At 41.6% G+C, this 26,459-nt stretch overlaps 1 protein-coding gene across 1 annotated transcript in view; it reads right to left on the reverse strand.

Moving 5' to 3' along the window:
* The window catches only part of cabcoco1 (ciliary associated calcium binding coiled-coil 1), a 125,276-nt gene that overhangs the window by 21,936 nt on the left and 76,881 nt on the right, over positions 1-26,459 (reverse strand). Inside the window, exon 6 of the mRNA XM_043712316.1 lies at positions 5,152-5,224. Within this exon, the coding sequence (XP_043568251.1) occupies positions 5,152-5,224 (73 nt within the window). The remainder of the gene's footprint in view (positions 1-5,151; positions 5,225-26,459) is intronic.

Genomic DNA, 26,459 nt, shown 5'->3' on the forward strand with positions numbered 1-26,459 from the left:
CCAGTCAATGAAGGTAATCATGCAGGTACAGCAGGTAGTGAAGAAGGTTAAATAGCACGCTGGCTTCATAACAAGAGGGATTGAGTATAGAAGCAAAGAGGTTCTTGTGCAGCTGTACAGGGCCCTGGTGAGACCACACCTGGAGTACTGTGTGCAGTTCTGGTCTCCAAATTTGAGGAAAGACATTCTGGCTATTGAGGGAGTGCAGCGTAGGTTCACGAGGTCAATTCCTGGAATGGAGGGACTACCTTACGCTGAAAGACTGGAGCGACTGGGCTTGTATACCCTTGAGTTTAGAAGACTAAGAGGGGATCTTATTGAGACGTATAATATTATTAAAGGATTGGACACTCTGGCAGCAGGAAACATGTTTCCGCTGATGGGTGAGTGCCGAACCAGAGGACAATGCTTAAAAATACGGGGTAGACCATTTAGGACAGAGATGAGGAGAAACTTCTCCACCCAGAGAGTGGTGGCTGTGTGGAATGCTCTGCCCCAGAGGGCAGTGGAGGGCCAGTCTCTGGATTCATTTAGGAAAGAGTTGGATAGAGCTCTCAAGGATTGTGAAATCAAGGGTTATGGAGATAAGGCAGGATCATTAAGGATGATCAGCCATGATCATATTGAATGGTGGTGCAGGCTCGAAGGGCAGAATGGCCGACTCCTGCACCTATTGTCTATTGTTATTGTCTATTGAATTTTAGGGGATAGGACAGTGATTGGGATTGTCACTGTTCTCTACAGTAAGTAGAAAGAATTCAACAGGTTATTCTGCCTGTCTGCTGCCATGGTTTAGGACATCTGCTCAGTGCTAAAGAGACACTCATAGTGGGAAGGAAATATACAACCATTCTGGCCCATGTAGACACTAACAATACTGGGTTCTCGTAGTCAGTAAGAGGAGCCAGTGCCAAATTCAAAAAGGCACCTTGGGAAGAAAATATCTCTGGATTATTGAATGAGTGCCACAAAGACCAGCATGGGAAACTAGGTTCCAGTTTGTAGGGCATAGGACGAATAATGGGGAAAGTGAGGTCTGCACTGCTGGGACAGTCTATATATGAACAGTTCTGGGATGAATGTTCTAGTGAGCCACATAACGTGGGAAGTAGAGAGGGTTTTAAACTAAACAGTGGAGGTGAGAGGTCAAATTTAGGAAAATATGATAAATGAGAGAGTAGAGACAAAGCAAGAAAGGTATTAACATAAAAAATTTAAACAAACTACAACGAGAAGGTATGGTGAGTAAAAATTGGAGAATAAATGATCAGATTTGGCTAGAAGTTAGGAGAAAGTGAGGACTGCAAATGCTGGAGATCAGAGCTTAAAAATAAGCCCGAAACGTCGATTCTCCTGTTCCTTTGATGCTGCCTGACCTGCTGCGCTTTTTCAGCAACACATTTTTAAGCTTTGGCTAGAAGTTTCAAAACTCAAAAGGACAAAGCAAAAGGCTCTGGATCTGACTGCACAAAATATATAAAACAAAACAGATGAACTGGATGAAAGTTTGCTCACTGAGTTGGAAGGTTCATTTTCAGACATTTCTTCACCATACTGGCTAACATCATCAGTGAGCCTCCGGTGAAGCACTGATGTTAGTGACCAAATTTCTATTTATGAGTTTTGGTTTCCTTAGGTTTGGTGATGTCATTTCCTGTTGTTCTTTTTTCTTCTCTAGGTGCCAAACTAAAGCTTTCTGTGGGAAATCAAAGTATATGGTGTCAGGGATAGAAAATTGGCCAGCTAAAATGAAACAGAGTAGACATAAATGGGTCTTTTGACTGGTTAGCAAGACGCAATGAGTGGTGTGCCAAGCAGATCACTGCTTGGGCCTCAAATTCTAACAACTTATATTAATTACTTGGATGAAGGGATTGAAAGTTTGGTTGCTAAATATATTGATGATGCAAAGATAAGTAGAAAAATAAGTAGTAGAGAGACACAAGGAGGCTACAAATGGACATAGATATATTGAGTTAGACAAAGATCTGACAAACAGCATAATGTCAGAAAATGTGAATTTGCCCATTTTGGCATACTGTATGTGGTGAGAGACGACAGAGCTCTGAAATACGGAGGGATTTAAGTGCCCAAGTATATGAATTGCAAAATGTTAGTATACCCATATAGCAAATAATTAAGAAAGTTAACAGAATGTATTCATTTATTGCAAGAGAATTTGAATAGAGAAGATTATGTTTCACTTAGAAGGGCAATGGTGAGACCACATCTGGAGTAGTGTGTCTCTTTATTTAACGAAGGATGCAAATACATTGGAAGCAATTCAGAGAAGATTTACTAGACTAGCACCTGGAAAGCTAGTTTGTCTCAGGTTATGGTTATATCAGTTGGCATTTAGAGTAAGGCAATTTGATTGAAATATGTAAAAGTCAAAGTGGGTTTGACAGGATCAATGTGGAAAGGATTTTTCTTCTTGTGAGAGAACCTAGACTTAGGGGTCACTGTTTCATAAGTTAGAGTTGCCCATTTAAGACAAAGGTGAGGAGCAATGTCTTTCCCAGAGGATTGAGTGTCTTTGGAACACTTCTGTTTTCTAACAGACTGTTTTTGTGCAAGGTCTAGACAACTAAAGCATTAATGCATCCCAGTTCAATGTACATACTAATATTGCTACGAGCATGAAATCATGTCCATCAGCACTTCCTTTTTTGTTTCACTCTGAAATTTAAATATTACATTAAATGTTCTCTGCAGAGTACTTTTTTCAGATGTTTCAGTCCTTCAGTCACAAGGCAAGTTAATAGAGAATTAATTTTGTTGCAATTTTTTAAAACAGTACTCAATCCTTCTGCAATCTAAGAGTCTAAGATCATCAATTTTAAGGAGTATATTTACTGTCACAGGGCCTAAGTATACATTGTTTCATGCAGGAAAGAAAGAAATAAAATCAATCATAAATGAATAACTAACTTCAAGCAACATGGCTTCCGTTGAGCAAAGTTCTTTTAAAAAACTACCAGAGTGTAATATAATGAAATCAAATAGTGCTCGGAGACATTCTAAACTAGTGGGGCTTGGAAACAATCAATTTCTTTCAAATAAAATGCTTTTTTCTTTATATGAAATTCCCTTTTGCAAATATGAAATGAAACTATTAAAATTAAACTAATTAATTTAAAATCCATTTAAAACCTGATTGAGAATGTAGCAAATCATCCTTGATAGATATTCTCCAAACCAACCAGATATAAAAGAGACCTAAGGGGCAACTTTTTCATGCAGAGGGTGGTACGGGTATGGAATGAGCTGCCAGAGGATGTGGTGGAGGCTGGTACAATTGCAACATTTAGGAGGCATTTGGGTGGGTATATGAATAGGAAGGGTTTGGGGGGATATGGGCCAGGTGCTGGCAGGTGGGACTAGATTGGGTTGGGATATCTGGTCGGCATGCACAGATTGGACCGAAGGGTCTGTTTCCATGCTGCACATCCCTATGACTCTAAATGCCTGAAGTTACTGCAACTAAACCTAGATAGAAGGCACAACTTGTATGAAACAATTTAAGGACACATGAGAAAAAGCAAATTTACATTTCTCTTGTGCTGATCAAGAGACAAAGAGATCTCAGACCACTACACAGTGATTGTTCACCAAATGTAAGAGTTGGGGTAGGCAGGTCAAAAGAAAAGCATCAAACAGAAATGTCTTGAAGGCATTTCAATAAGTTTATTTCACAGAACAATTTAACACACTTAATTCCTGTCTGTGTATTCTTTTAACTGTTCAAAGTTTTTATTTTGGTATTTATTATTGATATTCACTTTAGCTCATACTGTAACACTTGTTTCATGATTTGGTTGAGTGATTTATTTTAAATGACAGTCTGCTTGATTTATTGTTCCAGGGAAACAGAATTCTTTCTGCTTTAAGAACACTATAGCTCTCAAATTCTTCTACTCTTTAAAGTAAATCAGTTCAAACCATCAACACACATGAAGCAATTTTATCATTCATAATTTTGGTTGATAGTGTGTTTTTTAATTCAACGATTGTTTTACAGAGTTAACAGCCAAATTTTTGTCAAAATGTTTGATGCAAATATTGGCTGTTTAGAGGAGTTAAGAAATCTGATCAAAGGAATAAAAAGGGTGATTGAAACAAAGACAGGAAAAACTCTGGTTCTTATCCAAAGTTCAGTGCCCTTCCTTTAATTATCAGATGATTTCCATGAATAAGTGTGGGCCAGTTCTGCACTTCATGTGTCAATATCTCTGAACCATGAAAAAAAACTGTCTGAAATCCAAAAAAACATGCAAAAATTGGGAAAATTAAGTTTCTTTCCTCCTATTTATGCTGTTTATCAAACCTATGAAAGTTTTGTTTTTCATTTGAGGAGGATTATTTTTGATCAATTTTCAAAAGTCTGAGGAAATTTCCCACAGGTCACAAATATTTTATGGATTGAATCATAGCTGTTGGATTTAGAGTAGGATGATACTGCCTACTTTACAACATATTTTAAAATAAGTGTACTGAAGAAAATAAACTTCCAGTAGCAAAGATCATTGAATTTCCTCAACTCCATGAAAGTAATTCCTTTGATACTCTTCATATAACAATATTTTTCTTCCTTACAGTGTCGTTTGTGCCCTACATCTAAAATGAAGATGCTATGAATACTGGCATCTGGAATTTCAAATCAGAAAAAAACAACAGCTATAAATGCTGAACTTTAAACCATGCATTGAAACCAGTCTTTCTCCAAAAACAACATTCCATCATGTGGTTCAAAGAAAAACTACAATCCTTTTAAGCCTTTAACTCTATTTTTGAAATTGTGCTCCCATTATAAAATAATGAATTAAGACATAAGGAGTTCTAACATACTTTACAAATAAACTGTTCCTTTGATACTTAGTATTTCACAAATATATGGTTTTCAGATGTTAGATGCACTTTGATTTACAGATATTAATGTTAAGTGGTGTTAATGACTTAATGGCTGAGCAAGGGTAGACACAACAATTAAGCCAATATAAGACAAGAAGATTCCATATTAAATTCATAGTCTGGTTAGTCCTACTTGGGCTAGTAGCAGGACAGTTATGTTGAAACTCCTACTTCCAGCATAAGGGAGAAGAGAAAGCTAATGGAAGGATTTTATTTTAAAGTAAGTTATTGATTACTGACCTTCGTGTCTAGAATCTGTACATTTGGAGTATGATTGTAAACGAACTCATACAGTTTGTAATGCTGAAATAAACTGGAGAAAAAAAGAGTCAATGCAAACTTGTGCCAAGTTTTTAAGAAATAAAATTACAAAGCATCATATTGAAAATATTTTAATTGTACAAAAATATAGCATTAAAGCCAAATAACTATTGCACACAGGGAATAAAGCAGATATTACAAAATGAAAATGACCATAATTATTAAGTTAAGTGACTTAGCCTGAGGCAATAGATTTTATTTGCTGATCATGTAATCTGATAATTAAAACAGTAAGATTTTTTGTGTCATGGGATGTGGGCATTGCTGGCTAGGCCAGCATTTATCTAGGGTGACACAATGGTTCAATAGTTAGCATTGTTGCCTCATAGTGCCAGGTTGAACTTCAGCCTTGATGACTATATGTCTGCAAGGGATTTGTATATTCTCTCCGTGTCTATGTGGGTTTCCACCATGTGCTCCAGTTTCTTCCCAAAATCCAAAGAGGGGCAGGTTAGATGGATTGGCCATGCTAAATTCCCATTCAGTCTAGGAGCGTGCAGACTAGATGGATTAACCATGGCAAAATGCGGGGTTTATAGGATGGGGTGGGCTGGGTTTGGGTATGATACTCTTCAGAGAGTTGGTACAGACTCAATGGGCTCCAGCAACCTTGCTGGTCCCAAGTTGCCCTTGAGAAGATGGTGGTGTTCTGCCTTCTTAAACAAATGCAGTTCACAAGCTGTAGGTTGACCTACAATGCCACTAGGAAGGGAATTGCAGGATATTAACACAATGACATTGAAGGAATGGCAATATATTTCCAAGTCAGGATGATGAGTGGCTTGGAGAGGAACTTGCAGATGGTGATGTTCTCACGCATCTGCTACCTTTGTTCTTCAAGATGGAAGTGGATGGAAGGGGCTGTCTAAGAATCTGTGATGAATTTCTGCAGTGCATCTTGTAGATGGTACACACTACTGAGTGTTAGTGGTGTAGAGAATGGATGTGGAGTGAATAAGATTGTAGAGAGTCATTGAATTCTACAACACAGAGACAGGCCCTTTGGCCCAAACTAGTCCATGCCCACCAAAATTTCTATCCACGCTAACGCCATTTCCCAGCACTTGGCCCATATCCTTCTAAACCTTTCCCACCTGTGTATTTGTCCAAATGCCTTTTAAATGTTGTTAATGTACGCACTTCCACCGCTTCCGCTGGCAGCTCATTCCATATGTGTACCACCCTCTGTGTAAAAATATTGCCCCTCAGATAACCTTAAATTGATGCCCTCTAGTCCTTAATTCCTCAACCATGGGAAAAAGACTGAGTGCATGCTTCTCATGATCATATACGCATCTGTAAGATCCCCCCTTAGTCTCCTATGCTCGAAAGAAAAAGTCCTGGCTTCTCTCTCTATAACTCAGACTGTTGAGTCCTGACAACATTCTTGTAAATTTCTTCCACACTTTTTCCAGTTTAATAACATCCTTTCTATAGCAAGGTAACCAAAACTGAACGCAATACTCCAAATGCAGCCTCACCAACATTGGCCGCTTTGTCGTGAATGGTGTCATGCTTCTTGAATTTTGTTGGACCTGCACTCAACCTGGCAAGTGGAGAGTATTTCACCATATTCCTGACTTGTAGATGGTGGATAGCTGTTGGGAGTCAGGAGGTAAATTACCTGCTCCAGGATTCATAGAACATAGAAGATAGAACCGTGGAGCACAGTACAGGCCCTTCAGCCCTTGATGTTGTGGTAAGCTTTTATCCAACTCTAAAATTAAACTCACCTATATAACCCTACATTTTAGTATCACCCATGTGCTTATCCAAGTGTCACTTAAATGTCCCTAATCTATCTGGCTCGACCATGACTGCTGGCAGCGCATTCCATGCACTGAACTCAATATTCTAAGTGTGGTTTAACCAGGGCTTTATAGAGCTACGGCATAACCTCATGGCTCTTAAACTCAATCCCGCTGCTAATGAAGCCAACACACCATGCACCTTCTTAACAATCCTATCAACTTGGTTGGCAACTTTGAGGGACCTATGGATGTGGACCTCAAAATCCCTCAGTTCCTTCACACCGCCAAGAATTCCTAGCTTCTGTCCTGCTCTTGTCCCCCAGGATATTGATGCTGATAGTGAGGGCTTCAGTGATGATAACATCATGGAATGTCAAGGGTGATTGTTGAAATGTCTACCATTGCTTGGCATTTGTATGGCATGAATATTATTTGGCACTTTTCAGCACAACCCTGGGTATTGTCCAGGTCTTGTTGCATTTGGATATTGACTGTTTCCATGCAACAGTTTTTTTTTAAAACATTAATGAAGTTACAGGTTCACTCCCTTCTAAGTGCTTGTTTGGCAGGGTTCAGCCAGATGTGCGGAGTAACCCTGAAGTTGATCACTGCACAGCTAAATTGCGCTGGTCAGAGTGCACAGTTTACTTCCTTCCGATCATTGCTCAATGACCCTCACTAGAAAGAACTATGTATATGATTGTAAATTAATGGGTGTGATGTCAATGCAATTACACAGCTTGGCAACAGTTACTGGAGTTGTACATAAAGACTGAATACATTTGTGGGTGATTGGAGATCTACAAACATGCAGTCATTTTATATGATTATGATGAGTCATCAGCCAATTCACTTTCCTAGGAACAGAGATTTCCAAGAACTCAATTCTCCCTTCCTCTGATTTTCCTTCAGCTAATTTACCTCTTCATTCATTAACTGTATCTGCACTCTTTATTCACTAACTACCCTCTTAATCGCAAATAATTTCAGGTGATAGTGATGAAGGAGCAACGCTCCGAAAGCTAGTGTGCTTCCAATTAAACCTGTTGGACTATAACCTGGTGTTGTGTGATTTTTAACTTTGTACACCCCAGTCCAACACCGGCATCTCCAAATCATGGTTCCTTTCTAGTTATCTTTGGAATATTGTCTGAGAGCTGACTACACCTCATTCTCTAATCAGGGCCATGGGGAAGTATTATTGGCTCTTGGAGCACAAATATCTAGTCGCCTTTGAGAAAGGCAGCCTTCAGCCTTCTAGATTAAGTTCCCTACAGTATGGAGACAAACCCTTTATCCCAACAAGTCCACACCGACCCACTGAAGAGTAACCCACCCAGACCCTTTCCTCTACCCTATATTTACCCCTGACTAATGCACCTAACACTATGGGCAATTTAGCATGGCCAATTCACTTGACCTGCACATCCTTGGATTGTGGGAGGAAACAGGAGCACCCGGAGGAAACCCATGCAGACTCCACACAGACAGTCAACCGAGACAGGAATCAAATCCGAGTTCCTGGCTCTGTGAGGCAGCAGTGCTAACCACTGAGCCACAGTGCCGCCCTATTCTCACATTGTCATTTTCCTCATACCTTTGCTGTACTGGGCACTTAGAATCCCAGACCACTGTCACCACTTAAGATGGTGGGATCCGAAACCAGGTCTATTTGGCCCAGAGTTGCTCAAGGATGTCCTCCAAACCCAGCTATGGTCCCCTCTGTTGAATATCACTAGGCTTTCAACATGCCGTACTGCAGTCAATGGGATAGCATGGCAAAGGAGCACTTGGACAGGCAAAGGCAAAGCAAAAATGGGCACTAAGGGAACAAGGATGTTTATCTAATGTCTTTGGAGTGTGGCCATAATTTCATTTATAAATTTTGTTTGGATTCTGTACTGCATCCAACAGTACAACCATAGAGAAAAGGAGACATCAAGTTTGCCCTATGCTGAAGGGCAAATAATTTTATGTACTCAGTTTCCATATGCAAACCAATGGTGCAGCTTAATATCCAGTATCCTGCCAGCAGTTATAATGCCTTCATTTGTGGTCATCCTTGTATTTTAACCACCACGAGGATCCAAAGGGTAGCTACAAGGCAATGTGATATATATAAACCACAGGACTGATGGCTCCACTGTGCAACACATTTGAAATGCATACCTGCATAATAAAGGAGATAAACCATATTCTTGTTGCATGGTAGTGCAGGGTTGAAAAGCCAAATAGTCTACTTCAGCACTTATTTCTTATATTTTTATCACAACAGCCGTAACCTCAATCCCTCATTCACAAACAGACCGACACTTTACCTTTTTTCTGTACCTGAACGTCACTTCCGAGGTGGAAAAGGTGGCTTATAAGCTCTGCATAATGCCCAGTGCCAACTTGGTACTGGCCTCCTACATATTCCTTGGCAGTAGGGCTTCTGGCATAATTTCCAAGATACCAAAATGTTCTTGTGCATCCCCGTCAGTGCTCTCCTGAAGACTGCCCGTCTGACTTGACCATTTGTGTCCTCATCAGCAGCATTTTTATGTAACCTCACCCTGTGCCAGTAGGCCTCAGTGCCTAGTTTGTCCCATAGTCTGGCCACAGGTCACTTTTGCCTGATGCCTCACCATCTGCACATCTTACCACAAAATCATGGTTGAATGTCTATCGTCGTAAATTTCTTGCTGTTCTTCCAGACTGGCCAAGTTGCACTGATGTAGGGCAGGTGGGATGTGAGAGAAGGATTAGGCATAAGGATAATATAATCTTCATGGAATAATTCTCCTTCTATTAGTCACAACCCCAGAAATGGACATTTTTAAAATTATGTATATTGTCTTTTCTACAAGCATATAGCAAGGATGCTGGTTATTGTGTGATTATAATGGACTAAAAGTCCAGTTAACATTCTGGGGAGATGAGTTGGAATCCCATTGTGGCAAATGATAAAATTTGAACTCAATAAAATCTGGAATGAATAAGCCAGTCTAATGGCAACATAACCATGGTCAATTTCATTTAAAAAAAAATCTCACTAAAGTTCACTCATGTCTTTAAGACAGGAAATCTGCCACTTGGCCTACATGTGACTCCAGATTCAAAAACGCGATCAACTCTTAACTGCCTTCTAAAATGTCTAAGTAAATGGCTTGCAAAGGCCTTCTCATCAAAACATAGGGCTTGTGCCAAAATTGGAAAACTGACTCACAGATTAGTCAAGCAATAACATAGTCATACACAGGCATTCTTACCTTGGCATCATAAAATTATTCTATAATACCACTATCACCATCCCTGGGTATGTCCTGTCCCACTGGCAATACAGAACCACTTGAGGTCTACAAACATCTTAATCTTCAACAATGGGAGCCAAGCACTTCAGTGCAACAGGTAAGGCTGAATGATTTGTATCCATCTTCAGCGAGAAGTGCCAAATGGATGATCCATCTTGGCCTCCTCCTGAGATCCTCAGCACTGTAGATTCCAGTCTTCAAACAATTCTATTTGCTCTACGTGATATAAAGAACAGATGAAGGCATTGGATATTGCAAAGGCTCTTGGCCCTGACAGCCATCCAGCAATGCTGAAGACAGGTGCCCCAGAAATAAATGCACCCCTAACCAAGCTGTACAATTACAATATTGGCATCTACTAGACAATGTGGAAAATTTCTCAGGTAGGTCTTATGCACAAAAAGCAAAATAAATCCAACTTGGGCAATTCTATTTGTCTACTCTAGATCATGAGGAAAATGATGACAGGAGTAACTGAAAGAATTATTAAGTACAGTTGCAAAGGATTAAGCTGCTCACTGACACTCAGTTTGAATTCTGATCTCATTACAAACACTGTTCAAACACAGCTGAAGAGCTGAACTCTAAAGTGGGTTGGAAGTGACTGCCTTTACCATCAAGGAAGCACATGACTGAGTCTGGCATCAAGGAGTTCCCAAAGTTAATGGTAATCAGAAAGGAAAGTCCAGTGATTAGAGACATTACTTAGTACAATAGAAGATGACTGTGACTACTGTAGGACAATCGTCTCACTCTCCCACTGGACATCTCGGCAGCAGTTATTTGGAAACATCAAAAGGAGTAGGCCATTTGGTCTTGAGTCTGCTCCACTATTCAATAGGATCATGGTTGATCATCCAGCTCAGTACCTTGTTCCCACCTTCTCCTCTCATTCCTTTTGATCCCTTAAGCCCTAAGAACTATAACTCCTCCTTGAAAATATTCAATGTTTTGACATCAACTGCTTTCTGTGGCAGGGAATTTAAAATTCTCTGGATAAAGATAATTCTCCTCATCTCACTTCTAAATGGTCTACCCCCTATTCTTAGGCTGTAGTCTTGGTTGTGGACACCCTGGTCAACAGTAGCATCCTTCTTGTATTTACCATCTAGTCATGTTAGAATGTTATAAGTTTCTATGAGACTGCCCCCTCATTCTTCTCATTGGGTATAGTCCTATCCAATCGAGTCTCTCTTCATCCCAGAAATCAGGCTGGTATATCTTTGTTCACTCTCTCAATAGCCAGAACATTCTTCCTCAGATAAGAAGATCAAAACAACATGCAATATTCCAGGAGGTGGCCTCACCAATGCCCTTTCAAGTTATAGCAACAGCTCCTCAGATACTGAAGCAGTCCACATCTACCTAGAGGAAGACTGAGACAAAAACAGGCTTGAGCTGATGAGTGGCAAGTAATAATTGGCACCATACAAGTGCAAGTAACATCTCCAACAAAAGCAATGTAACCATCTGTCCTTGATGTGCAACGGCATTACCATCACCACATTCTCCAACTAGCAATTTCTTGGGGCTTACTAGTGATCAGAAATCGAACTAGGCCAGCCACATAAATACTGTGGCTACAAGAGCAAGTCAAAGCTTAGGAATTCTGCAGCTAATAACTCAACCTCGCCTCCCAAGTGTTCCCTATGAACAAGGGAGAAGTCAAGAGTGTGACAGAACACTCTCCACTTGCTCAACAACACTCAAGAAGCTTCCAGAACAAAACAGCCCACTTGATTGGCACACCAACTATATTTTACAAAATGGACACAGTGGCAGCAGTACGTACTATCTGCAAGACTCACTACAGTAATTCACCAAGGTTCCTCTGCCAGCATCTTCCAAACACACAACCTGTAACACTTAAAAGGAAACTACAACTGATTCATGGAAATACCACCACCTGCAAGTTCCCCTCCAAGTCACTATCCTGAACTTGGAACTTTTCCTTTATTGTCACTATCTCAACATCCTGGAATTCTATTTCTAACAACATTGGGGTATCCATTTATAACAAAAACCTGCAGCAATTCAAGAAGGCAGTTCACCATCACCCTCTGTAGGATTCTTAGTAATGGACAAAAAATGTTGGTGTAGTTGGTGCCCCACATTGAATTTGAGAATACAAAAGAGCTGTATTTAACCACAGCAGAAGCCAGTAGGATATGTATCACACAAGATACTGGAGAGTACATCAGTGAGTGTGTAATTTATTTGGCTGATGTTGTTGTCACAGTTGAATAGCTGGTAGTGTGCACAGCCTAGTGAGATTGGGTGTATGACATCCAGCAGTGCTAAGAGTCCAAAGATGCAATGAATGTCAGTTTTGAGTCATGATTGATAGAGATTGGTAGCAGATGATGATAGGAATCTGCTGAATTGTTTGAGGCTAATGTTATACTAATAAACAATGCTATTTAAGAATCCATTCACTAATCTCAACTATTTACATGAGGCTATTGAAATTCTTGTATCCAGATACCTGACTTAGCTCCTGGCAGCGATTTCCACATTATCTATTCTCATTGTCTTCGAAGCATGTCCTTCAGTGAGGAAACACAATTGGTGAAGCAGTGGGTACCTCCTAGCCCCCTTTAGATAAAGGACATTTCTACTCCTTTTCACCACCACACACAAATGACTACAGAGCAACAATTTTAAAAACCTGAAACCTACTCTGACCCTTCTTGTGTAATCTCTGAATTTGTCATTACAAATTAAGCTCCCATGTCCACAGATCTCCCATTATCTGTTCAGTCACAATGTACCTCCCCTTTAAGAGAGGTGTAGGGGAGTTTTAACTATATAGGAACCTTGATTATCTGAAGGACACAGGCAGGCCATATTTCATTCAGTTAATCGAATTCCAGATAAGTGAATGCCGGATAACATAGTTTAGCCAAGCATCGGGACCTTGCATTCTTGCCGAATAATCCGATATTCAGATAATCGAATGTCAGATAATTGAGGTTCCTATGTACTGTTAGGAGTCACAATACTTGTTCTTTTTGAATGTGCAGTCAATAAACAAATTGGTTAGCACTAGTTGGACACTGAAATCATTTAAGACAGTAAACAACATAAACGGATGTGCTGCCTTTTTTGCAGTCAATAGGTGCACGTTAATTGCACATTCTGATTCGTATGCCCAGGTTTGGAGGCTAAACTAAGGTGTTTACTGTCTTCTACCAATGGGCAAGACCGAAACCACTCATATCACTGAATTTTACTTCAGCAATTCTGCGACCCACTCACATTCAAATAGCATGAAGGCATTTTCTAATTAAATTGTTCATATCCTATACAGGAACTCAACTAGAACTGCAGCTGGAAAGGATCTGGAAAAACAGCAAGTGAAATACAAAGCACTTTGATGCTTTCTATTGTTCATTATTACATCAGTATTGCTTAAGCCTCACAGAGACTTTCTAAAATTAAATAAGCCATTAATGTTTAAATTATTACTTTAATTTCTAAGGTATAATCTATGAACCCCAACTATCTTGCTTATATATGGTCACACAACAAATCTGTGCATATAGCTATCTTGTTTCCTCTCAGATAATTTTATCTATGTTGTAAATCACGAGTCATCCACTAACTGCTATTTCCATTAGAGATTCCCGAGGCTTTTGTTCTCTCTCCCACTCTGTTGTTTCTTCATATCTTCCACAGATTACCCAAACATAACGAGCATTTGGTTTTTTTTAAACACAATTTGTTCATTCAACAATTTCCAAGTCTTCTGCAACTAGAAGATAGTGATGACTGCATGTGCCGGAGAGGTCAGAGTCAATAAAGTGTGGACTCTGGAAAAAGCATAGCAGATCAGGCAACATCTGAGGTGCAAGAGAAGTCAACATTTTAGCTTAATCCTTCATCAGGACTGGGGAGGAGAGAAGGGGACCAAGAAATAAATATGGAGAAGGGATTGGGGCACGATGAAAAGTAGTTGGGATGGCGATAGGTGGACGAAGTAGGAGATGATTATGATAGGTTGGTGGGAAGTGTGGAGCAGATAGATGGAAGATGATGGACAGGTAGGTCAGGTCAAGAGGACGGAGCCAAGTTGGAAGGTTGGAACTGGGATTGGGGGAGGGGAGATTTGGAAACTAATGAATTTAATGTTGAGGCTATGTGGTTGTAGGGTCCCAAGGCCGAAGATGAGGTGTTCCTCCTCCAGGAGGACGCCCAGAATGGACATGTCATGGAGGGAGTGTGAGGGGGAGCTGAAACTGATGGTTACAGGAAGATGGGGTTAATTGATGTGTATGGACCAGAGATGTTTTCTGAACCATTCTGCGAGTTTGCACCTGGAGGAGACCACATTGACAGCAAGGGATGCAGTAAACGAGGTTCGAGGATGTGCAAGAAAATCTCTACCAGATGTGGAATGATCCGTTGGGGCCTTGGACTGAGGTGAGGGGGGAGGTATGGGTGCAGATTTTGCACCTTTTATGGCGGTAGGGGAATATGCCAGGTGAGAAGAGGGGGCTGATGGGGACTGTGGACCAAATAAGGGATTCACGGAGGGAATGGTCCCTGCAGAATGCAGACAGAGTGGGGAGGGAAATATATTTTTGGTGGTGGGTCTGATTGTAGGTGGCAAAAATGGCAGGGGCTGATATGCTGGATTTGGAGATTAGTGAGGAGGAATGTGAGGACCAGGGGGCTTCTATCCTTGTTGTGGTTGGGGATGGCGGGGTTCAATGGCGGAGATACAGGAAATGGAGGAGATGTGATTGGGGCATCATTGATAACAGGGGAGGGGAAATTACAGTCCTGGAAGTAAGATGACATCTGGGATATCCTGGGAGTGGAATGACTCATCCTAGGAGCAGCTATGGTGGAGGCGCTGGAATTGGGAGTAAGGGATCGCGAGGAGGTGAAGTCAAGGTGGGAATCAGTAGATTTGATATAGATGTCAGCGTTAAGTTAGTCGCCAGAGGTCCAAGAAGGGGAGGGAAGTGTCAGAGATGATCCAGTTGAAATTTGAGGTTAGGGTGGAAGGTGTTTGTAGTGGATGAACAGTTCAAGCTCCTCATGGGAGCACAGGCAGGACCAAAACAGTCATTGATGTAGCAGAGGAAAAGGGCTCCTGCAATACAACCGAGGATATAGGGAGAGTGCCAAGATTCACAGTCAGAAAAACCTCATTACTTTCTTCATTAATAAACTAGTGATGCCACAAAGCCACTGGTTCTTACAATTATACTGGCTTCTTAATTACAGGTAGTTCTCCTACAACACCATAGTTGCATTCCAGCAAAATCTCACTTAACAGAAAATCACTTAATATAAATAATGGGTCCTATGGGAAAAGTGGGGTTAGGGGTAGACCAGCAAAAAAAATATTACTTACAATCACTCAAAAATCACCCAAAAGGTCTAACACAAAGTACAGCACAGCCTGAATGAAAATTGAAATCATATTTATTAATGAAACAAAAGTAAATTTAACACAGCACCTTTAAAAACTTAAGAAAGCCGCTCTCTGTACAGTACCTCTCACAGAAAGCTGCTCTGTCGATAGCTGACATTGGCGCATGCACTGCACAGCCCAGCACAACTAATATCAAACATGCGCTGAACGGTGTGGAGATTTCGGTGTGCACATCAGCACATGCACAGAACGAAGCACATGAACCGATCCCTGCTGGAACCACACCATTGCGAACAGAGGTAAGTGTTCTCGAAAATATCATTCCTTAATTCTTCAGCGACGTTATACCCAAATTGCACTGCCCAAACACGTGTTATCCCAGAACTACCTGTACAAGTAAAACTGGCAATGCTTCCACTTCACGAAACCATCCTTAAGAAAACTTTGCTATATGGTCTAATACACTCCACATTCTCTTCTTTCAAAAGAACCATGTTCATCTATGCCTGTATTCACCTCATAGAAAATTAAGTGCATTGTAAGTAAGCATTCCTCTCATACCTGCAATGGTTTGCCTTGAATCCTGGGAAGCTTATAAAGACAAAGGTTGTTTACTGCAATATCTCTCAATTAAAGTCTTCAACCAACGACACCTACCTCAAACCTTTCTGGTTTATTATTTTTGCCAATGTAACAATGGTCAGTGTCCATTCAGCCATTACAACATTCTGACTTTCAAATAGTGCCCTATGCAACCTCCTTGTTGCATACATCTTCAATGTGACTCGGTGTATTGTCTTTGATCTTACTCATAGTTTGCAAGATGGAATCTGCATTCTACAGCAATTCTTAAAGTGGCAATTGGATCAACACATTTTTATTTTGAATGTTAATCTTGATTAACAAAGACTGGTTGTGGCTTTTCATTTCTATGTCCACCAAAGGGATAGGGTTGTAACTCCTAGTGAACTCTCCAGCACAAAACACAATGTTCTTGTCTCATGTACCATATTTACGATGGGTGGTCGGCAGCAGCTCTCAAATCTACTTACTGACATCATCATAGTCCATTTTTAATGATCCCCAAGGGGACACTAATGAGGGAAGGAATCTGTAAAATGCTGTGAAAGCCCTTAAGTGGCCAATTAATGGTCATTTCTGATCCAGCTGAAAGAATTTAGCCAGTGGGAGGAGAGCAGTGATGCCCAGCAGGTAAGTCTGCTTGAGTCTTGGTGGAGGTGAATATCTCTCCTGAACAGCATCTCTTTTCTGGTCAGAAACCCTCTCTAGCTGTCCTATGATCCCATACTGCCATCCAGCCTCTGGCCTTTCAACGGCTTGATCTAGAATCATACAATCCCAACTGTGTGGAAGCGGGCCATTTGGCCTATTGAATTCACACCAACCCTCTGAGGAGCATCCATCCAGACACATTCCCCTACCATTTCGCTGTAACTCTTCACTTCCCAACACTAATCTACCTACCCTGCACATTGTTGGACACGATGGGCAACTTAGCATGACCAATCCACCTAACCTGAACAATCTTTGGACTGTGGAAAAAGCCACACAGACACAGGGAGAACATACAAACTCCACACAATCACTCCAGGCTGGAATTGAGCCTGGGCCCCTTGTACTGCGAGGCAGCAATACTAACCACTGAACCACCATGCTTAGATTTGACATGCTTCGTATAGTGAGGCACTGCTTCTCCACAGCATTGCTGGGATCAAAAAACTGTCTGTCAACAGATTTGGACTCCACAGTTTTTAAAAAATTTTAATTAGGTAATCCTTCGATCTTATCTTTTCTAGAGTTTCTCTTTTTACAGATTCAAAAATCAATAGAGTATCAGAACATTTTATTTCACCTCATGTTTAACAATCAATTGAATTCATTCAACATAAATAGTGAAAGAAAATGCAATAATATACTTAATTACTGCACATGTACTGAAGTAGCTCCTCAAAAGGAAAACAGTAAATATGGCCACATGTGATTCTGAACATGTTTTTGTTATACCTCCTTGTAAACAGCTTTTGCTTCCAACAGCTTTTCCAAATGTGGATGTTCAACAGCTCCATAAGGTTAAAATTAATTCAATGATTTAAGTAGTCATTCAAAATACTTCTCCAACAGCTATGAATATGACAAACTGTCAATTAGAATTCAAAATAAACACCACCATTTACATAATTTATCAAATTAAACAGTCTAATTTGGTTTAAATGTGGTTTAGTGCCTTTCTCTAGTTTATAAATGTGCAGACAACTAAAGCAAGTCTTCTCAGCACTGCATCTAATTCGGATGGGAGTTTGATTCTGAATGCAGCAGGTAATTAAGCTCTGCACTGCTGCAAACTAATTAAAGGAACAACTAATAAGCTGAGACAAGGCACAAATGTTTAATTTTCTAATAATTAACCTGAATATATTAGCTAATGATAGGTGCAGCAAAAATTAGTGGTCTAATAAATGCAGCATGGTGGTGCTGTGGTTTAGTTGGTTGAAGCTCCCCCCCTCGTAAAAAGGACATCCTTGGTTCTATTCCCCGTGATGCCTGTTTCTGACAAATTCATTGTTGAAATAAGCACTTCTGCTGTTAGGCGGTAGTGTGGGGACAAAGGAGAAAAACTCCAGCGTAAGAGATACAGTTCATGTACAACGCACCTTTCACGTCTTGTTCATTTCAGTTACTCAAGTTCTAATCTCAGTCTTTTGGTTTACATGGAGGATAACACCAACATAGACTGTTTGATCTGCACAGCATATTTCCAAGTTAATTCTGTGTAATTAAATGTACATGGCAACCCTATGGGCTGGTTCCTCCAAACATTCCCCCATATGTAGCATAACGTTTTTTTAAAAAACATTAAAAATTAAAATCTATTACATAACTACCACATGAAAAAAGGGAGAAGAATTGGAGTGTGTAAAAATGTTTCATGAGGTAATATCACAAGTGAGAGAATAGAGCCATCAGGAGAGACTGTATAGATGAAGGTTCTTTTCTTTAGATAAACTGTTAGGTAGGTTATGTGGAGAAAAAGGGCCTGTATCTGTGCTGTAATTACATGAATCACCAAAAAAAAAACTAAAATGGATAAACCTGGACAACATATTTTATTTAACTTTTTCCTGGCTATTGATGTCACTGCCTCAAGACAGCTTTCTTTGCCAGGATGCATTTGCAGATACCATGAGCCTTTGCTGTGAAAAGTAAGCCTAACACTAGTCATGGTGCACATTGGCACCAATGACATAGCCAGGAAAAGAGACGAGGATCTAAAACGTGATTTCAGGGAGGTAGGTTGGAAGCTAAAAAGCAGGATCAGTACTCTCAGGATTACTATTGGTGCCACATGCTAGCAAGGTGAGGAACAGAGAGTGAGTGCAGCTAAACACATAGCTACAGGGCTGGTGCAGGAGGGAGGGCTTCAGATACATAGATCATTGGCATACCTACTGGGGAAGGTGGGACATGTACATGAAGGACGGGTTGCACTTAAACTGGAGGGGCACAAATGTCCTGGGCAGGAGATTTGCTAGAGCACTTAAACTAGGTTATGGGGGATAGGAACCAGAGCTACAGAGAAGAGGAGAGAGTATTTATGGAACAGGCAGAAATAGAATGCAGAGTATGTGTCAAGAAGGATACACATGGGAAAGAGATGAGTTAAAGTGTGTCTATTTCAATGCAAGGAGTTCAGGAATAAGAGTGATGGACTTATGAGCACGGATCAATACTTGAAATTACGATGTTGCAGCCATAAAGGAGACATGGACTTCACAGGGGCAGCAATAGTTTCTGGATGTTCCAGGGATTAGATCTTTTAAAAAGAACAGGGAGGGAGCGAAAGGAGGAGGGGAATAGCATTGTTAATTAGAGAGTGCATCACAGTTGCAGAAAGGAGGGTTTGTCTACTAACAGGGTGTTTTCCATAGAAGTAGCAGAGAAATGAAAGAACAGATTGGACAGCAGATTTTGAAAAGGTGCAGATGTAACAGAGTTGTTATTGGTGACTTCAACTTCCCCAATATTGATTGGAACCTTCTTAGTGCAGATGGTCTGAATGGAGCCAATTTTGTCAGTGTGTCCAGGAAGGATTCCTGACTCAATATATAGATAGACCAAGTAGGGGAAGGCCATATTGAATTTGGTGCTAGGCAATGAGCCAGGCCTAGTGTCAAATCTCTCAATGGGACAGCACTTCGGTGACAGTGACCACAATTGCCTCACCTTTACCAATAGCCATGGAGAGGGATGGTAAGGTATTTAACTGGGGGGAGGGGAAATTATACTGCTATTAGACAGGAGCTGTGGAGTATAAATTGGGAACAATTGTTCTACAGGAAACGAACAACAGAAATGTGGAGTTGAAAAGTGTGGAGCTGGAAAAGCGCAGCAGGCCAGGCAGCATCAGAGGAGCAGGAGAATCGACATTTCGGGCATAAGCCCTTCGTCGATTCTCCTGCTCCTCGGATGCTGCCTGGCCTGCTGTGTTTTTCCAGCGCCACTCGGATGCTGCCTGGCCTGCTGCGCTTTTTCAGCACCACACTTTTCAACTCTGGTCTCCAGCATCTGCAGTCCTCCTAACTTTCTCTTAACAGAAATGTGGAGGCTGTTTAAGGAGCAGTTGTTGCGAATGTTGGATAACTTTATCCCACTGTGATAGGCAAGGAATGGTAAGGTGAAGGAGCCTTGGATGACAAGAGCAGAGGAGCTTCTTGTCAACAGAAAGAAGGAAACTTACTTAAGGTTGGAGGAGCAAGGACCTGGCACAGCTTTAAAGGATCACAGCTTTTGAGGAACTCAAAAATAGACTGAGGACAGCTAGCAAGGGGGAAGGAAAAAGTCTTGGCGGGTAGGATTAGGGAAAACTCAAAGGTGTTCTACACGTACGTAGGGAAAATGAGAATGATCAGAGAGAGGGTAGGAACGATCAGGGATAGTGGAGGGAACTTGTGCCTGGAGTCTGAAGAGGTAGGGGAGGCCCTAAATGAGTTTTTTGCTTCAGTATTCACTAGAGAGGGGGACCTTGTTGATAGTGAGAACGCTGTGGACCAGGTTAATAGGCTTGAACAGATTGATATTAAGGAAGTGAATGTGCTGGAAATCCTGGGAAGCATCAAGATAGATAAGTCCCTAGGGTTGGGCCAGATATATCCAAGGTTACTACGGGAAGTGAGGAATGAGATTGCTGCACCTCTGGCGATGATCTTTGCATCCTCACTCTCCATGGGAGTAGTACCAGATGATTGGACGGAGAGGAATGTTTTTTCTCTGTTCAAGAAAGGGAACAGAGAAATCCCTGGGAATTACAGACCAGTCAGTGGTCTGCACATCTGTGGTAAGCAAAGTACTGGAAAGAATTCTGAGAGATAGAATTAATGGCCATTTGGAAAAACATAGTGTGATTAAAGATAGTCAGTATGGCTTTATGAGGGGCAGGTCATGTCTCACAAGTCTTTTTGAGTTCTTTGAGGATGTGATGAGACAAGTTGATGAAGGTCGAGCAGTGGATGTGGTGTATACAGATTTCAATAAGGCATTTGATGAGATTCCCCATGTTAGGATCATTCAGAAAGTTAGGAGGTATGGGGTACAGGAAAATTTGGCTGTCTGTATACAGAACAGGCTGGCCGAAAGAAGACAGTGAATCGTAGTGGATGGAAAGTATTCCACCTGGAGGTAGGTGACCAGTGGTGTCCTGCAGGGATCTGTTATTGGGCATCTGCTCTTTGTAGTTTTGTAAATGACTTGGATGAAGAAGCGGAAGGTTAGTAAGTTTGCCAATGACACAAAGGTCAATGATGTTGTAGATAGTATCGAGGGCTGTTGCAGGCTACAACAAGACATTGACTGGATGCACAACTGGGCTGTGAAGAGGCAGATGGAGTTCAACCTGGATAAATGTGAAGTGATTCATTTTGGAAGGTCAAGTTTGCATGCTGAATACAGGGTTAAAGACAGGATTCTTGTCAGTGTGGAGGAACAGAAGGATCTTGGGGTCCAAGTACATAGATCCCTCAAAGTTGCCACCCAAGTTGATAGGGTTGTTAAGAAGGTGCATGGTGTTTTGCCTTTCATTAACAGGGGGATTGAGTTTAAGAGCCACAAGGTTTTGCTGCAGCTCTATAAAACCCTGGTTAAACCACAGCTTTATAAAACCCTGGTTAAACTACACTTGGAAATATTGTGTCCAGTTCTGGTAGCCTCATTTTGGAAGGATGTAGATGCTTTAGAGAGTGTGCAGAGGAGATTTACCAGGATGCTGCCTGGATTGGAGGGCTTGTCTTATGAAGAGAGGTTGAGTGAGCACGGGCTTTTCACACGAGAGAGAAGAAGGAAGAGAGGTAACTTGACAGAGATGTACAAGATGAGAGGAATAGATAGATAGCGAGAGACTTTTCCCCAGGGAGAAATGACTGTCACAAGAGGGCGGCACGGTGGCGCAGTGGTTAGCACTGCTGCCTCACAGTGCCAGAGACCCAGGTTCAATTCCCGCCTCAGGCGACTCTCTGTGTGGAGTTTGCACATTCTCCCCGTGTCTGCGTGGGTTTCCTCCAGGTGCTCCGGTTTCCTCCCACAATCCAAAAAAAAATGCAGGTTAGGTGAATTGGCCATGCTAAATTGCCCCTAGTGTTACGTGAAGGGGTAAATGTAGGAGAATGGGTCTGGGTGGGTTACGCTTCGGCGGGTCGGTGTGGGCTTGTTGGGCCGAAGGGCCTGTTTCCACACTGTAGGGAATCTAATCTATTCTAATCTAATCTAAAGTAATTGAAGGAAGGTAGAGGGGAGAAGTCACAGGTAGGTTCTTTACACAGAGTGGTGGGTGTGTGGAATGTAGTGCCAGCGGTGATAGTAGAGTCAGAGACATTAGGGACATTTAAGCAACTGCTGGACAAGCACATGGACAGCAATAAATTGAGAGGTGTATTGGTTAGTTTGATCTTAGATTAAGATAAGTGCTCGGCACAACATCATGAGCCAAAGAGCCTGTATGTGCTGCACTGTTCAATGTTTTATGTAACTTTGTGAGAAGCTAAGGAAGTGATTGCTAGGCCCCTTGCTGAGATATTCATATCACTGATAGCCACAGGTGAGGTGCCATAAGACTGGAGTTTGGCTGATGTAGTGCCACTATTTAACAAAGTTGGTAAAGAAAAATCAACGAGCTATAGACCTGACATCAAGTTGTTGGAGGAGATCCCAAAGGACAGGACTTACATGTATTGGAAAGGCAAGAGCTGATTAGGGTTAGTCAACATGGCTTTGTGCATATGAAGCTGAAAATGTGTTGCTGGAAAAGCGCAGCAGGTCAGGCAGCATCCAAGGAGCAGGAGAATCGATGTTTCAGGCGTGAGCCCTTCTTCAGGAATGCATACGAAATCAGGTCTCACTAACTTGATTTGAGTTTTTTGAAGAAGGAACGAAGAGGATTGAAGAAGGTAGAGCGGTGATGTGATCTATATGGACTTCAGTAAGGCTTTTGACCAGGTTCCATATGGTGGACAAGTTAACAAGGTAATATCAGATAGAATACAGGGAGAACTAGCCATTTGGATTCAGAACTGTCTTGAAGGTAGAAGACAGAGGGCATTGGTGGAGAGTTGCTTTTCAGACTGGAGACCTGTGACCAGTGGATCGGTGCAGGGTCCACTGCGTTTTGTCATTTATATAATTTGGATGTAAAAATAGGAGGTATGGTTCATAAGTTTGCAGATAACACCAATTAGTGTAATGCCAGCAAAAAGCTATTTTCCTTGAAGCGTTGGAGGCTGAGAGGTGGCCTTACAGAAGTTTATAAACTGATGAGGGGATAGATAGTCAACATTTTTTCCCGGGATAAGGGAGTCCAAAGATAGAGAGCACAGGTTTAAGTGAGAGGGGAAGATTTAGAAGGGACCTAAGGGGCATGTTTTCACACAGAAGGTGGTGCATGTATGGAATGTGCTGCCAGAGGAAGTGGTGAAGGCTGGTACAATTACATTTCAAAGGCATCTGGATATGAATAGGAAAGGTTTAGAGGGATATGGGCCAAATGGGACTAGATTAATTTAGGATATCTAGTCAGCATGGATAAGTTGGATTGAAGAGTCTATTTCCATGCTGTACAGCTATATGACTCGAAGTGTTCCCCTGTTGTAAAGAGACCCACCTGCATCCACTAACACATACAGCCCATTACTTTCCCCCAAGATTTTTAATCTCATAAGCAATGGAAACTCCTTGGTATGACAAGAGGTTGCTTCAAGAAGAACAGTCAGCTGGTTTAAGCCAGGCATTCAAGAGGCACTGAATAATGATTTAAATAGAAACAATGTGCAAGGGTACAAAGAAGTGATGGGGAATGGCACTAAGTCATGATGTTCTTTTGGACAGCCAGTGCAGACATAATGGGTCAAATGGCCTCCTTCTGAACTGTAACACTTCTATGATTCCAAGTGTCAGTCAGTGCCTACAGCAAACGGAACATAGTAAAGAATCTCAGTAAATCAGTGAAAGATTTCCACACATAGTCCAGCCTCCTAAGAAAATCTCTCTAAGCAGAACCATTTCAAGACAAAATTTAGAAGTGATCATCGCAGCAAGAGGTGAAATATCCTTTGATTTCAGTGAGTCGATGCTCAGGAATGGGGTCCATCTTGCATTGTATTTGTAGGGGTGGTGTATCTTTGCTTCAGGCAATTGTCGTTCCACTGTCAAGCTGTACTAGTGTGTGCGCGCGTGTGCCACTGCTGTGCCACCTAGTGGTGGCTTTTACAATAAACATGGCCAAATTTAAATGGACAAGCCACATGAACTCAAAATGGAGCTTGGAGCAGGAGTAATATCCCAAAAAGTCAAGAATGTTGGGGGGGTGGGGGGAGAGAATGGTGGCCGTAACCAAGGAAAAGGCGCTAGAAAAACCACAAGGTTTGAAAGTGGATAAATTGCCTGGACCAGATGGGCTACAAGCTAGAGTTCTGAAGGAGCCAGCTGAAAGACGGTGGAGGCTTTAGTACTGGTCTTTCAGATATCAGTGGGATCAGAGAGGGTCCCAGAAGACTGGAAAATTGCTAATGTAATTCCCCCCCTCCCCTTCTAAGAAGGGACTCAGGCAAAAGACAGGAAATTATGGGCTGATTAGTCTGACCTCAGTTGTTGGTAAGATTTTGGGGTCCATTGTGAAGCATGAGATTTCTGAATACTTGGAAGTGTATGACAATAGACAATAGACAATAGGTGCAGGAGTAGGCCATTTTGCCCTTCGAGCCTGCACCACCATTCAATATGATCATGGCTGATCATCCTTAATGATCATCCTGTTCCTGCCTTATCTCCATAACCCTCGATCCTTGAGAGCTCTATCCAACTCTTTCTTAAATGAATCCAGAGACTGGGCCTCCACTGCCCTCTGGGGCAGAGCATTCCACACAGCCACCACTCTCTGGGTGAAGAAGTTTCTCCTCATCTCTGTCCTAAATGGTCTACCCCGTATTTTTAAGCTGGTTCGGCACTCACCCATCAGCGGAATAATGTTTCCTGCCTCCAGAGTGTCCAATCCTTTAATAATCTTATATGTCTCAATCAGATCCCCTCTCAGTCTTCTAAACTCAAGGGTATACAAGCCCAGTCGCTCCAGTCTTTCAGTGTCAGGTAATCCCACCATTCCAGGAATTGATCTTGTGAATCCATGCTGCACTCCCTCAATAGCCAGAGTGTCTTTCCTCAAATTTGGAGACCAGAACTGCACACACTACTCCAAGTGTGGTCTCACCAGGGCCCTGTACAGCTGCAGAAGAACCTCTTTGCTTCTATACTCAATCCCTCTTATTATGAAGGCCAGCATGCTATTATTCTTCTTCACTACCTGCTGTACCTGCATGCTTACCTTCATTGACTGCTGTACAAGAACACCCAGATCTCTCTGGACTGCCCCTTTACCTAAATTGATTCCATTTAGGTAGTAATCTGCCTTCCTGTTCTTGCCACCAAAGTGGATAACCATACATTTATCCACATTAAACTGCAACTGCCATGCATCTGACCACTCACCTAACTTGTCCAGGTTACCCTGTAATCTCCTAACATCCTAATCAGATTTCACCCTGCCATCCAGCTTAGTATCATCAGCAAATTTGCTAATGTTATGGTAAAATAGGGCAAAGTCAGCATGGTTTAATTATGGGGAGGTCATATCTGACAAATCTGTTAGAATACTTTGAGGTCCTAACAAGCAGATGAGACCAAGGACAGCCAATGGATATTACCTACCTGGACTTCCAGAAGGCCTTTGATAAGGTGCCGCACAGGAGGCTGCTGAGTACAATAAGGGCCAATGGTGTTAGGGGCCAGGTACTAACATGGATAGAAGATTGATTGTTTGGCAGAAGACAGCGAGTGGGGAAAAAAGTGTCCTTCTCAATTTGGAAGCTGGTGACTAGTGGTGTTCCCACAAGGGTCAGTGTTGGGACCACAACTTTTTACTTTATACATTAATGATCTGGATGAAGGAACTGAGGGCAGTCTGGCTAGGTTTGCAGACGATACAAAGAGGGGCCGGTAGTATTGAGGAAGTGGGGAGACTGCAGAAAGATTTAGACAGGTTAGGAGAGTGGGCAAAGTGGTAGATGAAATACAATATAGGAAAGTGTGAGGTTGTGTGTTTTGTTAGGAAGAATAGAGGTAGGGATTATTTTCTAAATGGGAAGAAAATTCAGGAAGTGTGAAGAGACTTGGGAGTTTTAGTCCAGGTTTCTCTTAAGATAAACTTGCAGGTTGAGTTAGTAGTTAGGAAGGCAAATACAA

The sequence above is a fragment of the Chiloscyllium plagiosum genome, chromosome 22 (genome assembly GCF_004010195.1).
Source record: "Chiloscyllium plagiosum isolate BGI_BamShark_2017 chromosome 22, ASM401019v2, whole genome shotgun sequence".
Lineage (NCBI taxonomy): Eukaryota > Metazoa > Chordata > Chondrichthyes > Orectolobiformes > Hemiscylliidae > Chiloscyllium > Chiloscyllium plagiosum.